The sequence below is a fragment of the Cyphomyrmex costatus genome, unplaced genomic scaffold (assembly GCF_001594065.2).
Source record: "Cyphomyrmex costatus isolate MS0001 unplaced genomic scaffold, Ccosl1.0 scaffold133, whole genome shotgun sequence".
NCBI lineage: Eukaryota > Metazoa > Arthropoda > Insecta > Hymenoptera > Formicidae > Cyphomyrmex > Cyphomyrmex costatus.
In genome coordinates, this window is record NW_017275315.1 from 825,431 (window position 1) to 847,689 (window position 22,259).

The 22,259-nt window shown below is 37.1% G+C and overlaps 1 protein-coding gene across 1 annotated transcript in view; it reads right to left on the reverse strand.

Moving 5' to 3' along the window:
* The window catches only part of LOC108782726 (Down syndrome cell adhesion molecule-like protein Dscam2), a 168,966-nt gene that overhangs the window by 74,507 nt on the left and 72,200 nt on the right, over window positions 1-22,259 (reverse strand). The window contains exons 3-4 of the mRNA XM_018551080.1: window positions 9,486-9,806; window positions 5,828-5,989 (exon numbers count right to left, since the gene is read on the reverse strand). Of these exons, the coding sequence (XP_018406582.1) occupies window positions 5,828-5,989; window positions 9,486-9,806 (483 nt within the window). The remainder of the gene's footprint in view (window positions 1-5,827; window positions 5,990-9,485; window positions 9,807-22,259) is intronic.

Genomic DNA, 22,259 nt, shown 5'->3' on the forward strand with positions numbered 1-22,259 from the left:
TACTTGATGAAAAATTCAAGATGATTACTTTTGCTGTACTTGAAAGGGGATTTCAGAATATGGCGAATGAGTAGTGAACAAAAGCACGGTTTGTTATCATTGTACGTATTATTCAGCTATTTGTAAGCTTATCTGCATGCAAAAAAAATGAAGGTATCGTAAAAAGATATTATCTCTACTGGTTTATGTACAAAAAATTTAGGTATTTATCAATACTCGTGTCGAATACTTTTTTATACATTAATATAGTACATTATCGTACTGGAAGAAAATATAATATCTCACAAACAAAAGGAAAAATAATTAATCGATTCATCTCGTTGATAATGTAGATACATATATCGTGGTATATTTCAGTCGTTAAAAAAATATTCACTTTACGACAAACAGAAAATAATTGTAAAAAAGAATTTTACTTTAGATTGTTTAGCAAATAATAGTTAATTTTGTACAAATAATATTCAAATAAATAAATAGTTTTTTTTCTGAGTAGAAAAAATATTGCGAATAAATATAACTGCAAATAATATCCTTTATGCTGATAAAAATATCAGAGTTGTTATTAGAGATACAACAGAGAATAATCGCGCAACAAACGCGAAATTAAGTGCGATGGACGAAGCGAGATATAAACAAGAGTAAAGAGGGAAACAAAAGCTGCTTAAGATAGCGGTTATAAAGGAAAAAAAGTGCACTGTAATGCAAAGCGGAAGATGTTTCCCGTGAACGCAGAGAGTAGAGACGAATACTTTCGGCAAATTTTCATCTCCACTAAATGTTCTGGTGTTTTATAATTTAAATATAAAAATATTATATAACAAAAATGCATTAGACGCTCGTAAAAAAAATATAAGTTAAATAAAATAATTATTTCTAATATAAGTGAAATAATTAAGTAGATACCTTTTTTTGCTACCGTTCTTATACATAATAAATTAATATTACTATTATATATTCATTATATTATTTATAAAAAAAGAAACCAGTATGCTGTTGTCACAGTAAACTGATATATAATATAATTAAATGTTCTTTCAAAGTAATATATTATTTATTAAACATGCACTTTGCTCTTTTAAAATTTTGCAAAACTATAATGGATGTGTATTCATTATAAACGGGGAAAACTATGAGAAAATAAAAATGTTACGCTCGAGATAAAAAGAGGCAAAAAGGAAAAAGATAATAGTGTCATAACATGGATGCTGCATCGCAGCGCGGTTCGGTGTTTCCGTCGACGATAGTCAGCGTCAGCGTAAAAGAATTTGCATTATACTTGAACTTCCCAGCTCGATAATTACGTTATAATAAATTACACGTTATAAAATCTACTAGAAAATTGCGTAATCATTAAATGTAAAATGACAGCATAAACTGAAGTATCCCAAGATACGGTCAAAGCAAAAAATCGAGATTACTATGTTATTCTTCATTTTGCCACATTAGTATTTCATTAAATGCACACATATGACACTTGGGTATAACATTATGACAGTACGATTAACTTAATGTCCTAACGAACATCGACATTTCTACGATGACTCTCGTTACTGAATTCATGCCAATAATTATTACAGCGAAATATGTAAAGGCGTAGTTTGAGCTCTGGGGTTTGGCCTTTCTCGCATATAGTACTACTGAATGCGCATTTGCGAAGTGGTCGCAGACAAATGAGCGAGACGTCGGGGCGGCTGTTGCGGCGAGGATAGTTCGACGTTTCCATAGACAAGCAGCCCGAGCTAATTTGCATTGCGGTGGAACGTTTCGTGTTGGAGTTGGCTGCATCCGGGTAGTCATCCACCGGCACTTCACGTCGACTCCTGAAACGTCGATACACCCGGTATGCGTCGCTCGCGGCGCACGCGAAACTAATAACCGCGAGAAGTGTTTCAAGAGAATGATCTGCTGCTCGGTTAGACGCTCCTCGGGCGACTGTATTTCACGCAACGAACAAACTCTTTACGTCACGAGGGGATGTATCAATAAGATTCGGAGGGGAGGAGCCTATCCACCATATACATCTACTATATACCTTTTGTATTCTGAAATTAAGAGTAAACTTTCTACTACGTAGATAAAGATATGTGTATTGTACATCTTTTACATTAGAGAAGTTTGGAAGTTTCTAAGTTTGAGGGTCGAAATGCTTAGTGCGCCGATAACACCAGGAGTTTAACGTGAATTAACTATTAATTATTCTTCGTAATTTAGATGATCCTTACGTTAAGACAATTTTAGCATCTTTAAAATTGTTTGATCACGAAACTTCAGATTCCGAATTATTCTTCAAAAAGCCGATCGTTTTAGTCCAAACTGAAAATAAATGATCCACTGATTTGATTGCAGAAGACGTAATGAAAATTTCTCGTACTTATATTGAGATAGTTCGCACTAAAATATATAGAGTGTTTCGCGAAAGAACGGCGAGCTTCTTATTTCGGAATCTCTCTTACGGAAGTAAATCTAACGCGAGTGCAGACTGTTTTCGAAGACGATTAAACTTCATAAGCGGACCGTTCCTTACGTTTGCCGGGCAGGCGACAAATCCTCGGATTAAATCAAACGCGATTCGCGTCTCGTGCAGTCCGGAGAGAGGAAAATCCAATCTAGGAAGCGGGAAAGGCGAGATTCTAAAGGCGCGCGCGGATGTACCTGCCTCTAAATGGAAAACGAATCACTCGGAAAACTTTCCGTACGCGGGGGCGTCGAACAGATCGGGCGTGCCAGTGCGAGGAAGTTCGCCGTTTATTCACCGAGCTATAATTTATCGCGGGAGATGGGGAATACGCGTCGGTGAATTCGAGGCAAATTTTTCGACGAAGGAGGGAGAAAAGAGCAAGAAGAGACTTTCGCGTTTATGCTACGCACGTGGCAATCTGAAAAGCCGCGCTGTAGCGATCGAAACATGACGACAATACGTCACGTTTCGTCGTCGTCGTCGTCGTCGTCGTCGTCGTCGTGTCGTCGTCCTCCTCGACGTAGTCGGTACGAGATCTCACACGATGACAGGAACACAATGCCTCCATTATGACACGAGGAAAACGAATTTAGGAAAGTTTCTACGATGCATCAGGTGCTTGACTTCTCGGTGGCTTCGGGGATAAAATTGCAAAAATGGTTGAATTTGTTCCGTAAAAATTCGTCCGATTTGTACGATAAATTCAATTCGCGAGAAATATTTATTTATCACATGATCCGAAAATCATGTCGTAAGTATAAACTTGTAGATAACTAAAATTAATTTTTATATAGTTATTATGATTTTTTTTAGTTGAATTTTAAATCTAATTCTTTCTTTCACGTTCTGTTATGTAAATAAAAGGACAGATCTTTAATAATTGTTAAGTATTATCGACGATATATTCCAATTGTTGGAAATGATATCCCACAGTGTGATGTTAATTTTTTTTATATCCATGTTGTTGCGTATCTAATTGCTTTCGTCGTTTTAATGAAACACAAATAGAATTGGATCAATCTAATAATACATGCTTTTTAATTAAAAGTTATCGAGCAAACATATTACGAATTTTCAGTACAAGGAATGTCATTCGCAAGTGATGTTCACAGTAAATGCAGAACGCCATCAAAGGATATTAACTGTAAGATAAATGACATAAAAAAAGCTATTTCTAAAAAAGTACAACGCGCAATTTTATTGTACTCTCCGCTTCTCTATATCAAGTTATATGCCTGCTGAGATATTTCGTAATTTCACGATTCAGCCATTCAAGATTTATGTGGAACAACGATAATAGAATTAGAATATTTATTCACACACACTGCAGCATGCATATAAAATAGCCAAGAAGGGGATTTGGTTTACAATATTTCTTACCACACATGCCATTTCGTCCATACCTTTCTTATTTACACGCTATATTACATCAACAACGTTCCTTCTATTCCTATCTCCTCTATCTTCTTACCCTAATTATATATTATTATTATTGTTATTATTATATCTCTATCCCTATTCACAGCTTATTAAAATTAAAATTAAAATTCACAACCTCTGTGCACAGCGTTCTTTCAAAACTATCTATCTATATCTTATAGCTAATGACTCACCACGTTACCACCACTTCTTACCTAAAACTCCTCTCCTTAATACGCCCTATCTCTTAACCTATTTAAATCTATGTTTTCGCCTCTTTACAATTTTCCCTCGTTCTTCCTATCTATCTATCTATTTCTCCCCCTACCTTTCCTGTTACATCTTGCTTCTAAGTACTTTCTCTTTCTCTTTCCATAGTTTACTCACTATAGCCTCCCTCATTTCGTCCAATCTTTCATTCCATAACCTTTCCAGAATTTCTTTTTCCTCCCGCTCCAATTCTTTAAAATTAACCTTGAACTCTTTACAATCCTTGTATAATATTATCCCTACCTATACCACAGAAAATGCATTTCCTCCTACTTTCCTCTATCCAATACTTGTTGTCCTCTTCTAAATTCCTACATCTTAATTTCAATAACGCCTTTATTTGATCCCCTCTTTTCCATTCCTTCAAATTCTCCTGTCTCAAATACGCAGGTGAGGAATAACGATAATATTTGTTGTAATGTACGTGTATATACCACCGATTTGAATCGTGTATCCTCAAACTCTAATTACCTCGAATGATAACCAGACAGACACGAAATCCAGACAGCACGGTAATGTTTAAAAAAATGTATTTAAAACGTACATGTTGATCGTTTGGACATATTAAAAACATCCAGATTAAATCCATGGATATTTTAAAAACATTTTAATAACATCCAGTGTTACCAATTTGGACTTCTTAAAAACATCTATTTGAGGATGCAATAGATTGAGACTAAATTAATATATTAAACAAATTTTCACGCTAGAAGCAAAAGATTTCTAACTCTTATCACTGCGAGCAGCAAGCTATTGCTTGACGCTTGCCGCTTGTTGCGTGCTGTCTGAACTAAGCTCCAATTTGATAAAATTTCGTGTTACCGGAGATAACAATAGTAAAACTCCTCGTGCTATCTTAAAAAAACTTTCATTTGGCAAGTCAGCGAAAGCAACATGTCGTGAGCACTTAGTTTTTTTGCATGAGATAAACATTTTTTAATGTTTAAATGTATAAACATACTTTGTACGTTGAATAACGTACGTTTTTAAAACATTCGTACTAAGTCCATGAACGTTTGGACCAGATTGAAACCAAGTCTGGATGTCTCTCTCTCTCTCTCTCCAATGGATGTTCTGTGCTGTCTGGGTGAACCGACGTAACGCATAGCACTCTCATGTTCATTTTGTCTGTCGCTCGGTACACGTGACTCGTGCGAATGAAAAGTTTTCCTACCCTTCGTATTTGTTATTCGCATTTCTGCCTAGCACATTGTTTTATAAAAAAAAAATTAAACAAAAATGAATTGCTTTATTTCAAGGAAAAGAAAAACAAGACAATACATCAAATTCTTATATACATAAGTAAATATTTTAAAAATATCTTAATATAAAAACCAAGACACAAAAATAAAAGTTGTTTTTAAAAATTCAAAATAATGCAACGAAATAATCCAGTTCTCGTAAGTAAGAATAATTAAAGAAGATATCCTAAAATAAAAGGTAAAATGTACAGGAAAATAGACCTAGTTATTTCTAGAAATCTAAGATAGCGCTACAAGATGATCATTGAGTTAGAAAAATGTCAGAAAGCAACGTGGAAAGAAATCGAGTTTCGGTTTCGGTTTTTCGATGAAAGTACGATAACCAACGTTATCTGGAAAATGTGTGTAACCTGAACTCACACGATACATATTTCGCTCTCATGTAAGTCGCGAGTGACCAGTCTGTAATTGCACTCACCGCTTTCGGCGGACGGGTAAATGTTGAAGGCCGAGTCTTTCAGCCAGGACGTGACCGCGACGTACTCCTTAACGAAGGTCGGTATCTCGCACCTGAGCACCCCTGTGTTACCCGCCAGGACGTAGGCATCTCGCACTTGTACCTCGTACTTCTGGCGTACCACTGAAAAAAAGTTACGGCTGCTTGAGCATGGAATAAATGCTGGAAAGAACGGGAAATGAGAGGGAGAACGAAAGAGGGACCGCCATATATATATCGCTCTCCGCGACAAAAACTCTCGGGACAATGAAAAAATATAGAGAAGAAAGAAAGAGAGAGGGGGAAGAAAAGGAATAGGAGGGAAAAGGTTATATCGCCATGAAACTGGATGTCGTATTCCCGAGAATAATAGCACCGGAAAAATGAAAAAGAACGGTCTCAGAAGAGAGCCTCCTCCCTTCGACACGCAACAACTTCGCGACGTTCGCTGTATATTCGGGATTCATTGCTTCAATCCCAACAATTTCGGCGATATCATAAGCAGGCATAGATCCGACGAAATTTGCTCTTCATCGTGACGAATCTCTCATTGTGTCGATGATCGCGATGCATGTTAATCTCCCCGCAAAGGGAGAACGAACGAAGAGGGAATGGAGACTCGGATATGACGGTTTAAGGAGATGGTAGAAGTGGTATATGTATATGTCGCGCAACGATATATCGGGGCTGTTCTATATAAGCAATGTCGGATTCGAGTGATGAATATTCCACTCCAGGCGAGCTTCCGAGATCGGAAGACCACCCATTTCCATTGTCCACGTGATTAATAATACCGCTTATCTCAGGTAAGATACGGCAAGCGAATTTTTAGACAAAATTAAAATTAATTCGCTCAATTTTTTATTCATTAAAAACTTACTCTACTTTCAAAATTATCGACAATAAATTAAAGATTTAATTACGTTTGTTGACGATTTAAAGATAAATAAATAGCAACTTCTTATTATAAATAATAATAATAAGATCTGATTAGTTTTTAAATAGATATAAATAATTTAAATTATTAAATAGAAATATATATAAATTATTCTTGTGAGTTTTGTATAATTAATTCACTGTAAACAATAATTAATAGTATTAATTATCAGAAAATATAAAAATATTTAATTATTCGCAAATGTGTGTGAGATTTTTTCATTAACATCATTATTCCCTGAAAATATTTTGTCCAATAATGGACGGACGTAATCTTCGCCAGAGACATATAATATGAATTCATATTGCGCGTATTATCCATGCTGTTTATTACCAAGCTTTCAGCATTCTATCGTTAATTAACATTCTTAAAGAAGACCAGCGAGACACATTAACGCTAAAAGGGGTATTATTAACGTAGCAGCTCGGTACTTCGTTTTCCACCGACCTCATTGTTTCCGCGAATACCGGTGGCTCTTTAGACAGGCAGTTTCGGTAATTAGTGCTCTACCTTCGCAACTTTTGCTTCCATGATTTCCGTGACGCCGTTTTAATGCTTTTAACAGATAATCCACAACCTTCAAATCCTATTTCAATGAAATTTCTTTCACTAAATGAGATAAGCGATTCTTGGCGGGACCAAGTGCGATTCTTAACAGCAAACAGAAAGGCGAAGAAATGCGGCATGATCGTTTGTCACGCGTGGCGTATATTGGGTGGCCGAGAAGGTGAACGTGTCGATCGGTCGATACATTCCTCGTAAAATTACTGACGCGCCCGATCTTTCATCCGCGAAATTCGTTCAGCGATATCTCAGCGCAGTGGATTTCCTCCAGCCAGGAGTTCTCGTTTCGTGTCTGAAACCGAAATATATGGCGGTTTCTGTTTCTACTTACGCTCGGCGATAAATTTCGCGTGGCTAATTAAGAAGAATTACCCTGTGAAACTATCAAAAAACCGCACAGTGTGGCTGTAAAATATTACACGCAGTTATAAAAATTACAAATGCGTGTACCATTACCTAAGTAATTAACAGCAATTAGCAGAAAAATACGAGTTTTTTGAACGTTTTACGAAGAAAAAGAATAATTTATATTTCTCCTCGTCTCGTTAATTAACACGATAAAATTATAGCTTGACCTTTGACTTGTTTCATCGTATTAGTAAATTTGCTTTTATACCTCCTCTCTAGGTGAGCTTTTATTCCTTATACCATTTTCAGAGCAATCTGTACGCGTGCATAAATGCGTCGTACTTTGGCAAGTCGCGAGCCTTGATCTTGGCACAAGTTGTTAGCTATAAGCGAGCGTGAGTTTAGTGCCATCCATTTACTACGACGGCGACGGCAGATGGGGAAAAGCGAGTGGAAAAGAGGAGGGCTCCTGCTCTCGCGATAAATGTAGTTGGCTTGGCTCTGCCCGAGCGCACGATCATTCTTGCCGCCCTCCGGCGCCCGAAGTCGTGGGTTTAAAACGTCATTCCGAAGAACGGTCGATTACATTTAGCTTGGCGGAGGCGGGAACCTCAGGAAGGACGGTACGATCCGATAATGCCGAAGACTGTTGATTTTCTGCCGGTGTGTACCTCGTGAGGCATTCGAAATGTGCAAAATGGATCACCCAACTTTCAACTCCGCAACGAATTACCGCCTAGAGTATTGACGTTAAATACACTCGGGAAGTAAACGTTAAACGAGATTTCAAATAACGAATTTTACGGCGAAGCACGCCAATCAATTGTTGTCATGCTTGAAAATTGCGGATATTTCGGTCGACGTGCGTTGGAAGAATTCAACGGTATACCTAAACATTTCTACGACAGTTTCGATACAGTTTGATATTTTTTATGACTATATAATTTACATTATATAAGTATACATATAGATGCGAATGCAAGAAACCAGAATTGCAGTATATGAATTATTAATCTAAATGTGTCATACCTTATCATATTAGGAATAGAATCTCTTGCCAAATGATATAAAATTTCGTAAGAAAAAAGTATCTAGCGGATCTTGGCACATCTTGAAGTGTGAACAATTCACGCGGTTGTATTATTTACTACTAAAATCTAGGATTTTCAAATTGCGGCATGTTTATGGCGCGTGAAACTTCGGTGCTTCCGACGAATTATGTGTCCGCCGCAACTTTTCAGGGAACCTGCGTGTAATTCTAACACGTCGAGAACCCCAACAGACACTGTTTTCACCATGTTATTTGGAAGCCGCGCTTTCATGTCTACTGAAGTAACGATGCGCAAATAATTGCATAATTGTTGAAATATTTTTTGTGTATATCTAAATTATTTAAGTTTTCTTTATTAAAAATTCACAAACTAAGAAATAAAATAAAATAAAATAAAATAAAATTTATAATATTAAACATCCAACCATGGATTAAGAATCAAGCCGAAAGAGTTATCATCAAAAGTAGCGTTTATATACGTAGATACACGATAGTCAGAGTTAGCGATTTTTGACTTGAGCGAAAATTCAAGGTCACACGTGAAGTTGCATGTCACGGCACTATCGCGTGACAGTGCACACTCTACTTCGTCTTTTTTTTTTTTTCGCTGCTACACGAGGCAGGCATTAAAGGACGGTAAAGGATTAATCGACTGGAAGAAAGCGAGAGACCGAGGGGTTATACGGCGAGACAAGATCGAGGGAGTCGAAGAGAAATAAAGGAGGCGCTTTCTCTCGTACCGGCCTTCACCGTGATTTCACGGCCGAGCACCTTGCCGACGCTATTCGACGCCTGGCACCGATAGACGGCCGAGTGTACGTCGTGCCGGTAGCTCTCCGCGCCGAACGGCAGGAAGTACATGGAGCCATTCACCAGCATCTCACGGATGTTCGGTATCGGGAGAACCGGCGAGCCGTCGCCCATCAGCCAGTCGATCCTCGGTGAGGGACTACCATGGGCCGAGCAATGGATCATCGCTCCGGTGTCGTTCGAGAACTCCACGCTCGAGCGCGGCTCTGAGACCAGCACCGGCCCTTGGCTGTCCAGCACCACTCCTCGTCCTGGAACAGAAAAGCGAAACATGTCAGCGAAAAGTTTTCTCCTCCTTTGTATAAATAAAACGTGAATCTCAAAAGAGAAATAGAATTCCTTTTGACATTGTGTGTTGATTTTAACCTTATACTCAAAATTTAGAACAATTTCTTTTAACAGAGTATCGAGATTCCGTAAAAATTAACTTCGAGTTATATATACATATACGAACAAGCTGAGGAGACAGAGACTTTTATAAAGTGAAATATTAAATTGGTGCAAACTGTTTGTCAGATAAAGTTGGAAACAAAATTTCAGTAGGATTGAAGCAAAATTGCTTCAGTATACTCTTTCTTTTCATCTAGAGAGAAATTTTTCAATCCCTTTTCTCTCTTTTTGTCTCAAAGAACTTTAGTTTTCTGACTTTATTTAATACAAATGAATTTTAACAAAGATAGAAAACAGCAAACATTTCGCAACAATCTAATACTAAATAAAAGCGTTTATTTTTAAATTCGAGTGGATTTTACTTCTTAAGAATTTCAATCCGGTATCACTTAAAGACTGGAGTACACATACGTTTACTGCACTAAACTTTTCAAGTTTGCTATCTACTTTACGGTCGCAAAATCTTACTTTCACGGAGGAATGCGCATCTAAATCGTTTTCTCTCACTGCGAGAATAATCCCGCATAGTTTTCGGAATAGTAGCAGGCGCATCACTGCGCAGCGCATGGAAACAATTTCCCATAAATCTCTGCCAATTTTTACGCGGCTCAGACGAGAAATGTTCCGCCACGAAGTCGAAATACGATGGTTTATGCAACATTCAGAACGTATTCAGAGTAAGGAGTTTAGACTGTAAAATGCGCAAAAGGCATGCGATACGCGGCGTAGAAAATACGATGCGTAGCATACGAGCATTACTGCGGAAAATGCACCGAGCGATGCCACAATTTTAAAAAGGGTACGCTCGAGGAAACCATCCATCCGAGACACAGCAATAATGTCGATTCAGTCGTACTCCGTCTGCATCGAATATCGAATCACACATATGTGATAGGACAATCTATCCCCATCTTTGGTACAAGAAATGTTATTACACAAAGAACACAGAATACTTAAATGAATTCTTCCTTCAGTTCCTAAATATTCTTTAATCTTCCTATTTTTGCAAATAGTTTTCTTTCCTATAATAATTTATTTTAAATTATTATAGAAATATAAATGCACAATAATATAAAAATTTAATTAAAAATGACCTTACAGAAAAATCTATTTAAAAATTTAATTTTAGTTAATATATATTTTGTATTTTACAGAATGTGTGTGGAAAAAGAAATATCTAAAAAACAAACCTTTAGAATTATTTTGACAAGCAGGAAATGAGATTATGACTCAATTATAAAAGACATCGATTCTCTCGGAAAGCGAGATAATACTGGCAAAATAATAAAAAAAAAAGAGAGAGAAAAAGGACAAAGTTATCCGATTTTGATATTATGTTAAAAGGCACAGGATTGCGGGTCGTAGAATCCCGAACGAAAAGATTCCTCTCTCGGGTATCGAGAATAAAAATGCCGTAGAAGAGGGATCTAACGGATTGATCGCTCCAGTTACGACTACGGATTCGAGCAAGCCGTCTTTTCATCGGCAATAAAACGTATATCGCGCTCGACGATGCGCACACCCATCGCGTGTCCTCTTTCACTCTTTCACTTCCAACTTCGGTTTCCTGCCCCGTTGAACGGGAGAGTATCCGATTGGAAGATAACATAACGAGGTTATTAACTCGCCTGTGACTCGATCTCTCGCACGTCATCAACAAATCCGACAGCGCACCAAATGATTGAAATTAGGTGTTACATTTCATACATTAAATAAGAGAAATCCATGCTAATGGAAAATGTAACACTTCTGTTCTTTTTTACAAATATTTTATTGTTCAGAGACTAATTGATATCGAGACGTTAATAAGTTAAAACAGATAGCCGATTTCAATATATTTGCAAAGTAATGTATGGAACTATTTTTATGTTTTAAATATCTGTTGAATGAATTAGAAATGTTGTAAAATTAAAGTTGTTTTTGTAATAATTACAATAATTAACTAATGATAAAAAAAGTGATAAGAAAAACACAAAATAATATCCGAATATCGTATCGATTATTTAAACACTCATTATACATATATGTATATACACAAATATAGGCGGAGAAGAAAATTTGATTTAATTATTGTTCGATCGGTACTGATCTATTATCCTTCTACCGTCAATAAAATGCGCGTGCACATATTTAACAACCGAGTGTATCCTACTTCGTCTCGCACGATACCGTTGTACCTTCCTATTCTACTCTTCTTCACCCCCGCTCGTTCCCGACGAAGGAAATCTGATAGAGAATCTCCGCCACAGCTGATGCCAGCACTTCCGCAGCTTTGTCGCCGGAACTCCGGAACCTTGTTTTCTGGCGATCGACGAGGACTCCGTTTGAGCGTGGCAGAGGGGAATCAAACGAGATAAAGGCCTGGAGTGAGATAAAAGGGAGGAGAAGGAGAAAGAGAACGAGGTATCCTGCGGAGATCGGTGCATTATGCATGAACGGTAGTTTGATAACCTGGACGTCGTTTTGCCTAGAGAACGTCGGGCGAAAGCGTCGCGATACATAGCGCTCAGCATCCCGATACAGTATACGCCACGTATACGCGTACATGATACACACACACACACACACCTATACACACACGAAACCGAACGACGTTTATGCACGACGCTTCCTGCGTACTACAACCCCGGTGCACCTGCGCCACCCCGGTTTATAGCTATGCACCGGCACATCGTCTCTATGCCGCGTTTATGCACGCGCCATCTCACATTCCCCATCCCGCCTGTCTCTCTCTTTCTCGCTCTTACAGTCACGCACACACGCATTCTCTCTCTCTCTCTCTCTCTCTCTCTCTCTCTCTCTCTTTCACTCTCTCCTCGGTTACCACCCTTGTCTTTCGCATACCTGCAACGATACCGGATGACACCTGTCTCCCCGATGCGAACGACTTCCTACTATACGCGTAGCGAACGACAGTCGCGGAAAACTCGGTGGCCCCTGCGGTCGATGCTAACGAACTTTTGCTTCGTTAGCGGAGAATTTGCGTGGGAATCGCTACTCACGCGCCGCGGTAACTCGACTCTGCTGAAAACGCGTATTTCACACCTGGACGTTACAGTTTCAAGAAATTATTTGTACAACGTAAGCTCGAGTGTAAGCTTCTGCATAAGTTATACTACATGCTAGAAGTACTCGTAGAAGAAGTTTTTTTTTTACACATCTTGCCATTTCACTCGATGAAATTGCAATTAATTACGAGTGAGAAATAGCCGTGTAATTTTTAAAACATGTTATAAATTTTTAAAACAAAAAACTACGTACTATATTATCCTTACGTGGTTTTATGTTAAAATAAAAAATTAATAAGATAATTAACATAAATATAAAGCACATTCCGAAATATATAAAAAAGATACAAAATTATTAAGAAACACGTTATCATTCGTTTTTCGTGCTCAGAAAAGTACTGTTTTACATCATACGTATGCATGTCATGTGAAACAGTTCGGAAGAACACTCCGAGAAAGCGCATAACTTTCTTCAGCTGGTAAACATCAAAGAACTGCCGCGAGCACGGAAATATAATCCAACTGACGTAACATTTGCGCAACTAAATATCCGGAGTACAAACGTTTCCCTTCCATTGTCCTCGGTGACATTTTTGTAAGCGGTGATGGTACCGCCACAGAGCAATGTAGTGTTTGCCAAGTTTAACGTCTCTCTCTCTATCCCGTTTCTGCGAGTTACCTGAAACCTCCGTACATCGTAATTCGAGTGCGCCATTCCGAGTTTACGTTGACCATCTTGAAGTGCGTCCCGTTTCACGCATGACGCACGTGATGTGACATTCGAGCTTTCTTTGATATTCGGTGAACAACAAAGATAAAATGCCACATCATGGGCATTATGCGTGAAATGGAATACACTCCTGATCTCTCGATGTTGCTGAGAGGCATGTATTCAAATACGTTCAACATGCACAAGTACGGTGTATTGTGCACCATTTGCGTACGTCTCGCGCTTCTAACTGTGCGATGAAGAAGGAACGCAATTCGTTCGATCATAATGAATTCCGTCTCCGCTCTGAAAATTGCGATCGGCTCGGAGCACGAGACGTGTTCTCCGACACGAATAAAAATCCAATTAAGCCGGCAAATTAAATCGCGACATCTGCGACCCTCGGTAATCGTTCGATTGCGCTTCTCTTTCTGCATACGTGTATCTTGGAATCGATCCTATATAAATCCACAAATTACTTAATCATTTTCTGAATAATAAATACAAAATGTATCTTTATCAGTCGGATGTATCTCCTTATATTAATTCTTTGCAGTTCTATGTCGAGTTAGACTCAATACAATGCGTTGTGATAGCCTATCGCATAATTAAGAGTTTACATAAATCTGTACACGATAATCGACCAAACTATATTTTTGACGTTTTAATAAGGTTTGTAAGTAATAAAAATTCTTTAATAGATCGCTTGTTTGATAAAAAAGTGACACAACTGAAAAATTAAAATTTTTGAGATAATGATATTAAAAAATCAATTTTAAAGAGATACATATATATTGTTTATTGGAAAACAATACATTTATAATATCAAATTTTATTTTGACCATGAGAGTTTTTAAACTAAATACTGAAGAGAATAAATCATTTACAGTTAAGCTGGATCTTGGATGCTTCTGGACATTTATAATTATCGTTAGAGAGCAGATATATCGATTATTCTCTGATCGCAATGATTATTTACAGGGAAAAAGACATTTTTTAAAATAGATATCGCAAAGGAAAAAGTTGATGCTGAAATAATTATAGAAAAATGTTCTATTTGAAGTTGTGCTATATATATTTTTCCTTAAAAGATTCTTTAAAATAATGTTCCAATTCAGAATTAAAAAAATTGCTACTTTTTTCTACCAAATAAGCAACATGTCAAACCAACCGATCAGAAATAGGACGAGTAAAATAGAACAAAATATTGTATTTGATCGTCTGCAAAAAATAATTTCAACTGCAAAAGGTGAAAATTTCTCGAGTGTTTATACAAAGTTATTTTCACGTCATCTTCAAAAGTCAGGTCGAAGCGAGTGGACAATGCAGTTTGGAAGTAAAATATTTTCGTCACTGTCCGCGCATCTCGACGCATTAGATGCGCATTGAACGTTACCGTGTCTGTCAAGCACGATGCATCCTACCGCATCGGCATACAATAATGCACCATTGTTATGTGCACCGCATTTACATATACGCAATTTCGCACGCTCCAGCTCGCCCCCTCGGCCCACTCGCCACCCATTCTGTGCTGCGTTCGATGCTCTCACGTGACGTCGGGCAATCTCGCATTTACATTTACGCGAGAATCGTGCAACGGGAAAATAAACGAGCACAACAATAATCGAATCCCCGCGCCGCTTTATGCCCCCGATTCCATTTCTAACACGGCTCAAGCGCTATTGTGTGCACTAATGAGGAATTAATAATAATGAACAAATATTTTTAATGTTTTATGTAAAATGCACACGTCACGGAAAACAAATCGATGCACAAGTAATGCCATTTAATTACAGAAACATATTAATTCAAAATGCGAATAAACGATGATGGCTGACGTACAGTGTAAATTAATTACCGACTGTAATCATTGCTTGATCCCAATTTGTCCGATTTGAAATTACGCATAATTGTAGAAAGGTCATTCTCCTTGCTCTCGCGCTTTTCACATGCGCGCGATCATCTTCGATTCAACCATTAGCCGGAGTCGAAAACCATCCGCGTTTATGCATCTGACCTAATGACCCTCGCGGTACGGTGCATTATACTGTGATGTTACAACTGCTCTCGTACACTGTCGGCATGCGATGGTACGTATTATCCACTCCATTTTCATTCGACTACATACTGTGTTGGCCTCGCCTTTGGTTACATCAGCCTCAATGCGCGCCATGTTCGACCTAAGGTAGACATGGTTTTCATCATGTTAATGCCAAAATTGTTAATTCGACGTAGGATCATTACCAAATTAATCATCCGAATCTCACAAGAGAATGTATCCACATTGCAAAAGTGATATCGAAAAATTAACTAGTCAACTGAATGATTATATTTGAAATAAGTATCGTAGATGATCAATTCTTGGGTTTTTATGAATTTTGTATCTAACTTAGGCCGAAATAGTTTTGGCCATTTTGATTTAAATACAAAATATCTCAAGAATAATGCAGTGTTGAAAACAAATTTTTCAAATAAGAGTTATAGAATTTGACAAGGACCATTAGTTAGTTAGATTTTGAATTCAGAGTCTATCAACCCAAGTGGATCCAAGTGGGCCAGTGTAGCATTCCCTTGTCAGAGCAGTCGATCGACGGTGATTCATAAATCGTTTTTCGTATTTTCAAACAATGCATTTTATTAATACCTGCATTAATCGAGTCGTTTAAATAAATTATTAGAAAAAATAATTTGAGATATTTCAAAATTATTGTAAAATATAAGTAAAATATTAAAGACAAAATTGTCGTGAAATATACATTTTAAAGGCAATCAGAGTTAAAAGTTGCGACGTCTGATTCACTCCGATTGTACCACCATAATACGAAGTGATGTAACGTTTAGAGCAAATTGCGTGCAATTTACTTCGCGATATAATTACGACTGCGCCTGGTGACGCGAAGCGCCTCGAGAATTGTCGTACAAATGAATACACATTGACGCGCCATAGATGCTGCATTCGGATGCGTACGGTCTTCTCGTATTTAGACGCGTGCACTTTCATCTTGTTCTCGTTTCGTCTCTCTAGCATATATATGAGATAGCCGGTGTATTCAGTTCCATATCGTACATATCCTCACGTACGAGCAAATGCACTGGATAAACAGGAGTTAATTAATCACAGAGTTTGTGCCGCCGGCTAATAATCATCATTCCACATACAAAACAATTAATTATGTGATAACTAAGTATAAATGAGGCAGTTTGATATAAAATTAAAAAAATGTATTAATTCCACAGCTGTGGTACTAATTATAAATTTCATTTTCTTTATTATAAGAAAATAAAGATCAGAGCATGAAACTCATTGATCATAATGATATAAATTAATGTGTGTGTGTGTCTTCATGTACATGCGTGTGAATACGTGTCTATTATTCGTTGATAGTGAAAAGTTTAGTTTTAAGCTGCGAGTAGACTCGATTTATCACATAATTTGAGCGAAGAAGAAGACGGGTAATTTTCTGCAGGCTGTACATTATGTGCTCACCGTGAAAGTTTGAGTTCCGGGTGTGTAAGAAAGTTTCTTCCCCATATACATTGTAATTACGCTGCAGCATCATTTACACGCCGTAGTCACGTGCATCGTCCTCTGATGCATCTTACATCTCCGCTTATGGCTTTAATAGCCCATAGTTTGCAGACTATAGATAATTATGAGCTTAACGAAAAATGTATGATAAAGATGTATTACCTTCCTAAAATGTATAAAGCTTTCTAACGGAGATATTGTGAATAAAATACGTAGAATTTAAAACATTCATATAGTCTTTTCTTTTCCAAATATCGCATAGATTACGAAATTAGTCTTATTCCATTTATTTGTGCACGTTTGAATTCATCCTGACAATTTTTTATCATAATGACTATTGTGTAGCATCCCTTTGTGGGATTTTGTGAATGTGAAGATTACGGTTTACCTCGCACGATACAGAGACGCGTTCATTGTTCATGCGGAAACGAGACGTCATCACATCGGGCAGAATGTACACGCTGTATATACGTGTGTCGATGTGTAATTATGCTCAGAGCTCTCTTTTCCGGAGTATCAGCGTCCTCGCTGGTACATACATATACGTATCCGGTTTTCCTATACAGACGATACAACGTCTACACCGCACTGCAGGTGCGGATATGCATCCGGCTGCATAGGACCGCGTTGACTGTGTAAACGTTGTAACCACCACCGGGAGATCGCCGTGAGGGCAGGCTGCTGCCTGCATTCTCGACGTCGCATCTCTGATTAATTACAGACGCGCCGTTGCAGCGGAGGTGCATCAGCCTCCGGGGTATTATCACGGTACTGACGGAACCGTCAGTGACGAATTAAGGGACCGTCGTCGTCAGACGCCGGCTATCTATCTATCCATCTTCTCTCTTAGTTGCTCTTTCTTATCCGGTCCTTATCGTGCATGTCAACGTCACCGTCCTCGTCGTCGTCGGCCTTTCAATCTGATATATTCGTCTAAGACGAATCGTTCTCAACAGGGTCGTTCTAGAATAACGACGAGCGACAGTTTCACAAACGTTTCGTAGAATCGAAAAATTGAGTGATGATTCTGTGATTTAAGATGTAGTTAAGATAGATAAGATTTTCAAGGAATTCATTAATTTGAAATCTACTTTCCGCCATAAATATCTTCTTTTATATTACGTGTCAATTTCATTTGCACGACTTTCTTTTATAAGGGCTATTTCAAAGAGATTCTTGTAGAGACTTCTCAAAATTAATCTGCACATGTATTGTTTATAAAAATTTATTCTTATCATGTAATTCCTAAGAATAATTTATTAATCTGTGTTTAAGAAGATGTTATTTATAGTAAATTTATTTTCAAGCATTTAGTTGAAACTAAACTTTTCATTATAGGTGGCTAATATAATAAATATACACATTATTACGTCATAATATTACAAATAATATTTTTATAGAAAAAAAAAATTTAATATTTTTTTAATGAAGATAAATAAAGTTTACGATTACTTCTTTCGTTTGAAAATATACTATATATGATTTAGTGCTGAGACAAGTGCTGAGATAAAATCTTGGGAGTGTGATTAAACCCAACTTCAGCTTCAGATTAAGTCACGGAAGTCTGAGTAATCAGAATTTCTTATCTAACATTATATAGCATTGCGATATTATTTCTAGATCTGCAATGAACTGTTTGCAGAACCATTCGGTCGCAGAAACTGTGCGGCACGGCAAACCTCGCTGCTGGTAAATTAAGGGGCGTTAAATTGTAATTAAGATGCTATAGTCGCCGGGCACGGCTTAAATTTAAGCTACTGCTACAGAATGTTGACTTAAGGAACTGTAGAGTAAATTGCGCGAGCTTCGACTTCGGTTTCGCGCACGTTTTCATGCAAAACTTTCGTAAGATGTTTTCGATAGTATATTTTTTATATCATAATTAAATCAGAAACATTAAGAAAATTATTTTAAAACGTGTATGTACATACATATAATAGCAAAATTTAAAAATAAAAGATAATTTCTCATATAATCTAAACGTAAATACAAAATAATATAATCTTTCTGAATAATAAGTAACCTTTTTCCTTCGGGATAAAAATCAAGAACCTGACATATCATATTCGTGTATGATATAAAATATACGTAGAAACGTAATCCAGAAAAATGGCTTTTTAAAAGGATAAAATTTGATGTGTTGGAAAAAGAAAAAACACTGAATCAACATGGAATATGTGACTTTTGCAGCAGCAAATGTCGCGCTGAATAAATAAGTATTAATAAAAAATAATAAATATTTGCAATGAAGATCGACGATTCGTAATTCTGAGAGTAGAAACATTAAAGCTAGAACATTAAAAGCGTACACTGATTCGTTATCGTTCTGATACCAATAACATTTCTACCAAAGCAAACTTAATGAAAACAGAAGTGAATTATTATATTTTTTTATGGTGAAAAACATGTAGCTCAATATGTATCGATATGAATATCTACGTTAAAACATTAATTTCCTTCAGTTAGAATCTCTTCATCTTATTAATTGAATATCTGTTTCAATATTAATAATGCGATCTATAATATGTATATATATATATATCCTGTTCAACTTCGGTTATCTTTAGATAAACTTGCATCGCTGGCAAATCACCGATCAAAATTCAACTAAACACGGATCAGTGATCATTATAGTTGAAATTAGACTAAAGTTTAATTGACGGTAATAATAATCAGAGTGTTGTTCGCAAAAACATCGTACAATATACATCATGGCAAGCGATATGATCAGTGATCATTATAGTTGAAATTAGACTAAAGTTTAATTAACGGTAATAATAATCAGAGTGTTGTTCGCAAAAACATCGTACAATATACATCATGGCAAGCGATTATCTTGGATATTTGCCTCAAGGGAATATCCCGCGTTCGTTCTACTGGTATAGAACTTTCCACATGGTGAATAATTCAATATTATGTAAAGGAGTATGAATCTCTCGCAATATCGTTTCCCGCAATGTAAATGCTGATAAATCTAATTAAGCTATTCCCTTCCATGTATTCTCCTCAATTAAATGAAAGTTTCTTCGCAAGAACGAATTAGCTTATTTTTCTACCTCCGCTATATATATTCGCATCGAGTATTCCTTCGAAACACACTTCTCGAATCCGTAAAGAAATATGTGCTTTGTTATATTTTTACGTATCGTATATGGTTAAAGAGAGTTTCAATATTTCATAGAGATACACCGTGAAGCTTTAAAACTGGAATTCATGGTTTTCTCGATCGGTTTATCGTGCTCTTTGGCGGACATTTATCTTATTACGCCTGATATCTCGATAATTTACATTCACATACGAATACCATTAAAAGTCACCTCATTTTCTCAAGATTGAAAGCCTTAATCGTATAACTTTCCCAATATTGTACTTTTCGACTTGGATTGCACTTTCGTGGAACTTCTCAGATTATAGGACATGCAATTTCGCCCTTAACGTCTGCGTACGTGCATGTTACGTGCTCTCGACTCTATATGTGTATGCAGATGAACTATGAACTCGCAATTGAAGCTGCATTGCAAATCGACGATGTCACCGATTTGGATTTCGGTGCGCGCTTAGAGTTTAGAGAAGCGTTTGATCTGGATCACGGTTAATTTCACCCTCGGTTATGGCGCACAATACCAATCGTTCTGCGACCCCGTTGCACTGGGAGGTCCGATTGGTCCAACCGATTGATGTATACGCGCGCACACGTGCATACATATATGCACATCGGCACGCGCATACAGATACACGGACACGCAGCAGTAAACTGTCGAATAGAGCCGTGAGGCGGATCAATCCACGACGAAGCCATCGACTTCGGCGTGACGGGTTTCGTTCCAATCTCGTCAAATCCAGCAGCAGCCTGCATCACTTCATAAAAACAATACGGCGACGTCGTGCACCGAGCGAAAAAACACAAGCGTCCACGATTTTTCGATACCGGCCGACGACGGTTGGCCGATTTTCGTCTCCCGAACGAATAGCCGAACGAGCGAGCAAGCAGTATCGTCGCGGAAAAAGATCGGCCGCTTCACGTAAAATCTAGTTATTCTTTCAAGCTTAAAGATCTCGCCGATACACGTACATTAGATTACACGCTAGAACTTGTTACACTTGTTGAGAACAAAAAATAATGTACGGATTTTACTGCGGAATCAATCCATTTAACTTGACAAGTATTTTATTTTTCGGAAGATTTCACGTTTTGTGACAATTGTTTAACGTTGACATCGCAATAATCAAGGTATTTTGAATCCTTTTTTGGTCCTTTTTTTTGGAAATTTGCTTTCTAATTTTATTTTGTCTCTCGTTTTGAATAAAATGACACGCGACACGAATAACACAAACGTGTTTCGTTAAATAATTTCAGCAAATTCGGATAAAACCGCAGCAGATGTTGCCCCATAAAGAATCCATGCGGAAGATTGCTTCGCACGTTTATTTAACATCGCCACGACTGTATTAAAATTCCGATACTCCTCTGAAATTTAGGATGCAGGCACTCTAAAACAATTACAAGAGGTACGTAACCAACCGCTGCATACACTCTATTTTATCCATTACTCGGTATAACAAATTCCAATATTCTCCGATATACACGCGAAATAAATATCGACTCTTCGAATATTATATTTGAAATAAATGTCTAACTTTAACGGACAAATGAGACGGCTCGATATATCGTATATTTTCCATATTTCTGCTTAATAATTAATCTTGTTGATAATATTATTTTTACTATTTATGAAATAAACATAATAACATTTTTCTTGTCGCTCTAAAGAATGTGTTATAATATGTATTATTTTATTGTAATCGATTAATCGAATAAAAAGTTCGACATGGAAAACACATGCATTGGAAAACGTTCAATGGCTGACATTCTCAATATGATATAGCGTTCGTCGAAAAGAAAAATAAGTTATGCCATAATTTCACGTTACGATATTAAAATACTTTGAAATCGTATACTTTGATATAATATATATGTGTATATAGAGTATATATTTATATAGAGTATTATTTTAAATAGCTATTAATCAAATGTGAGACTTTCACAATACGATTATTCTATACTATG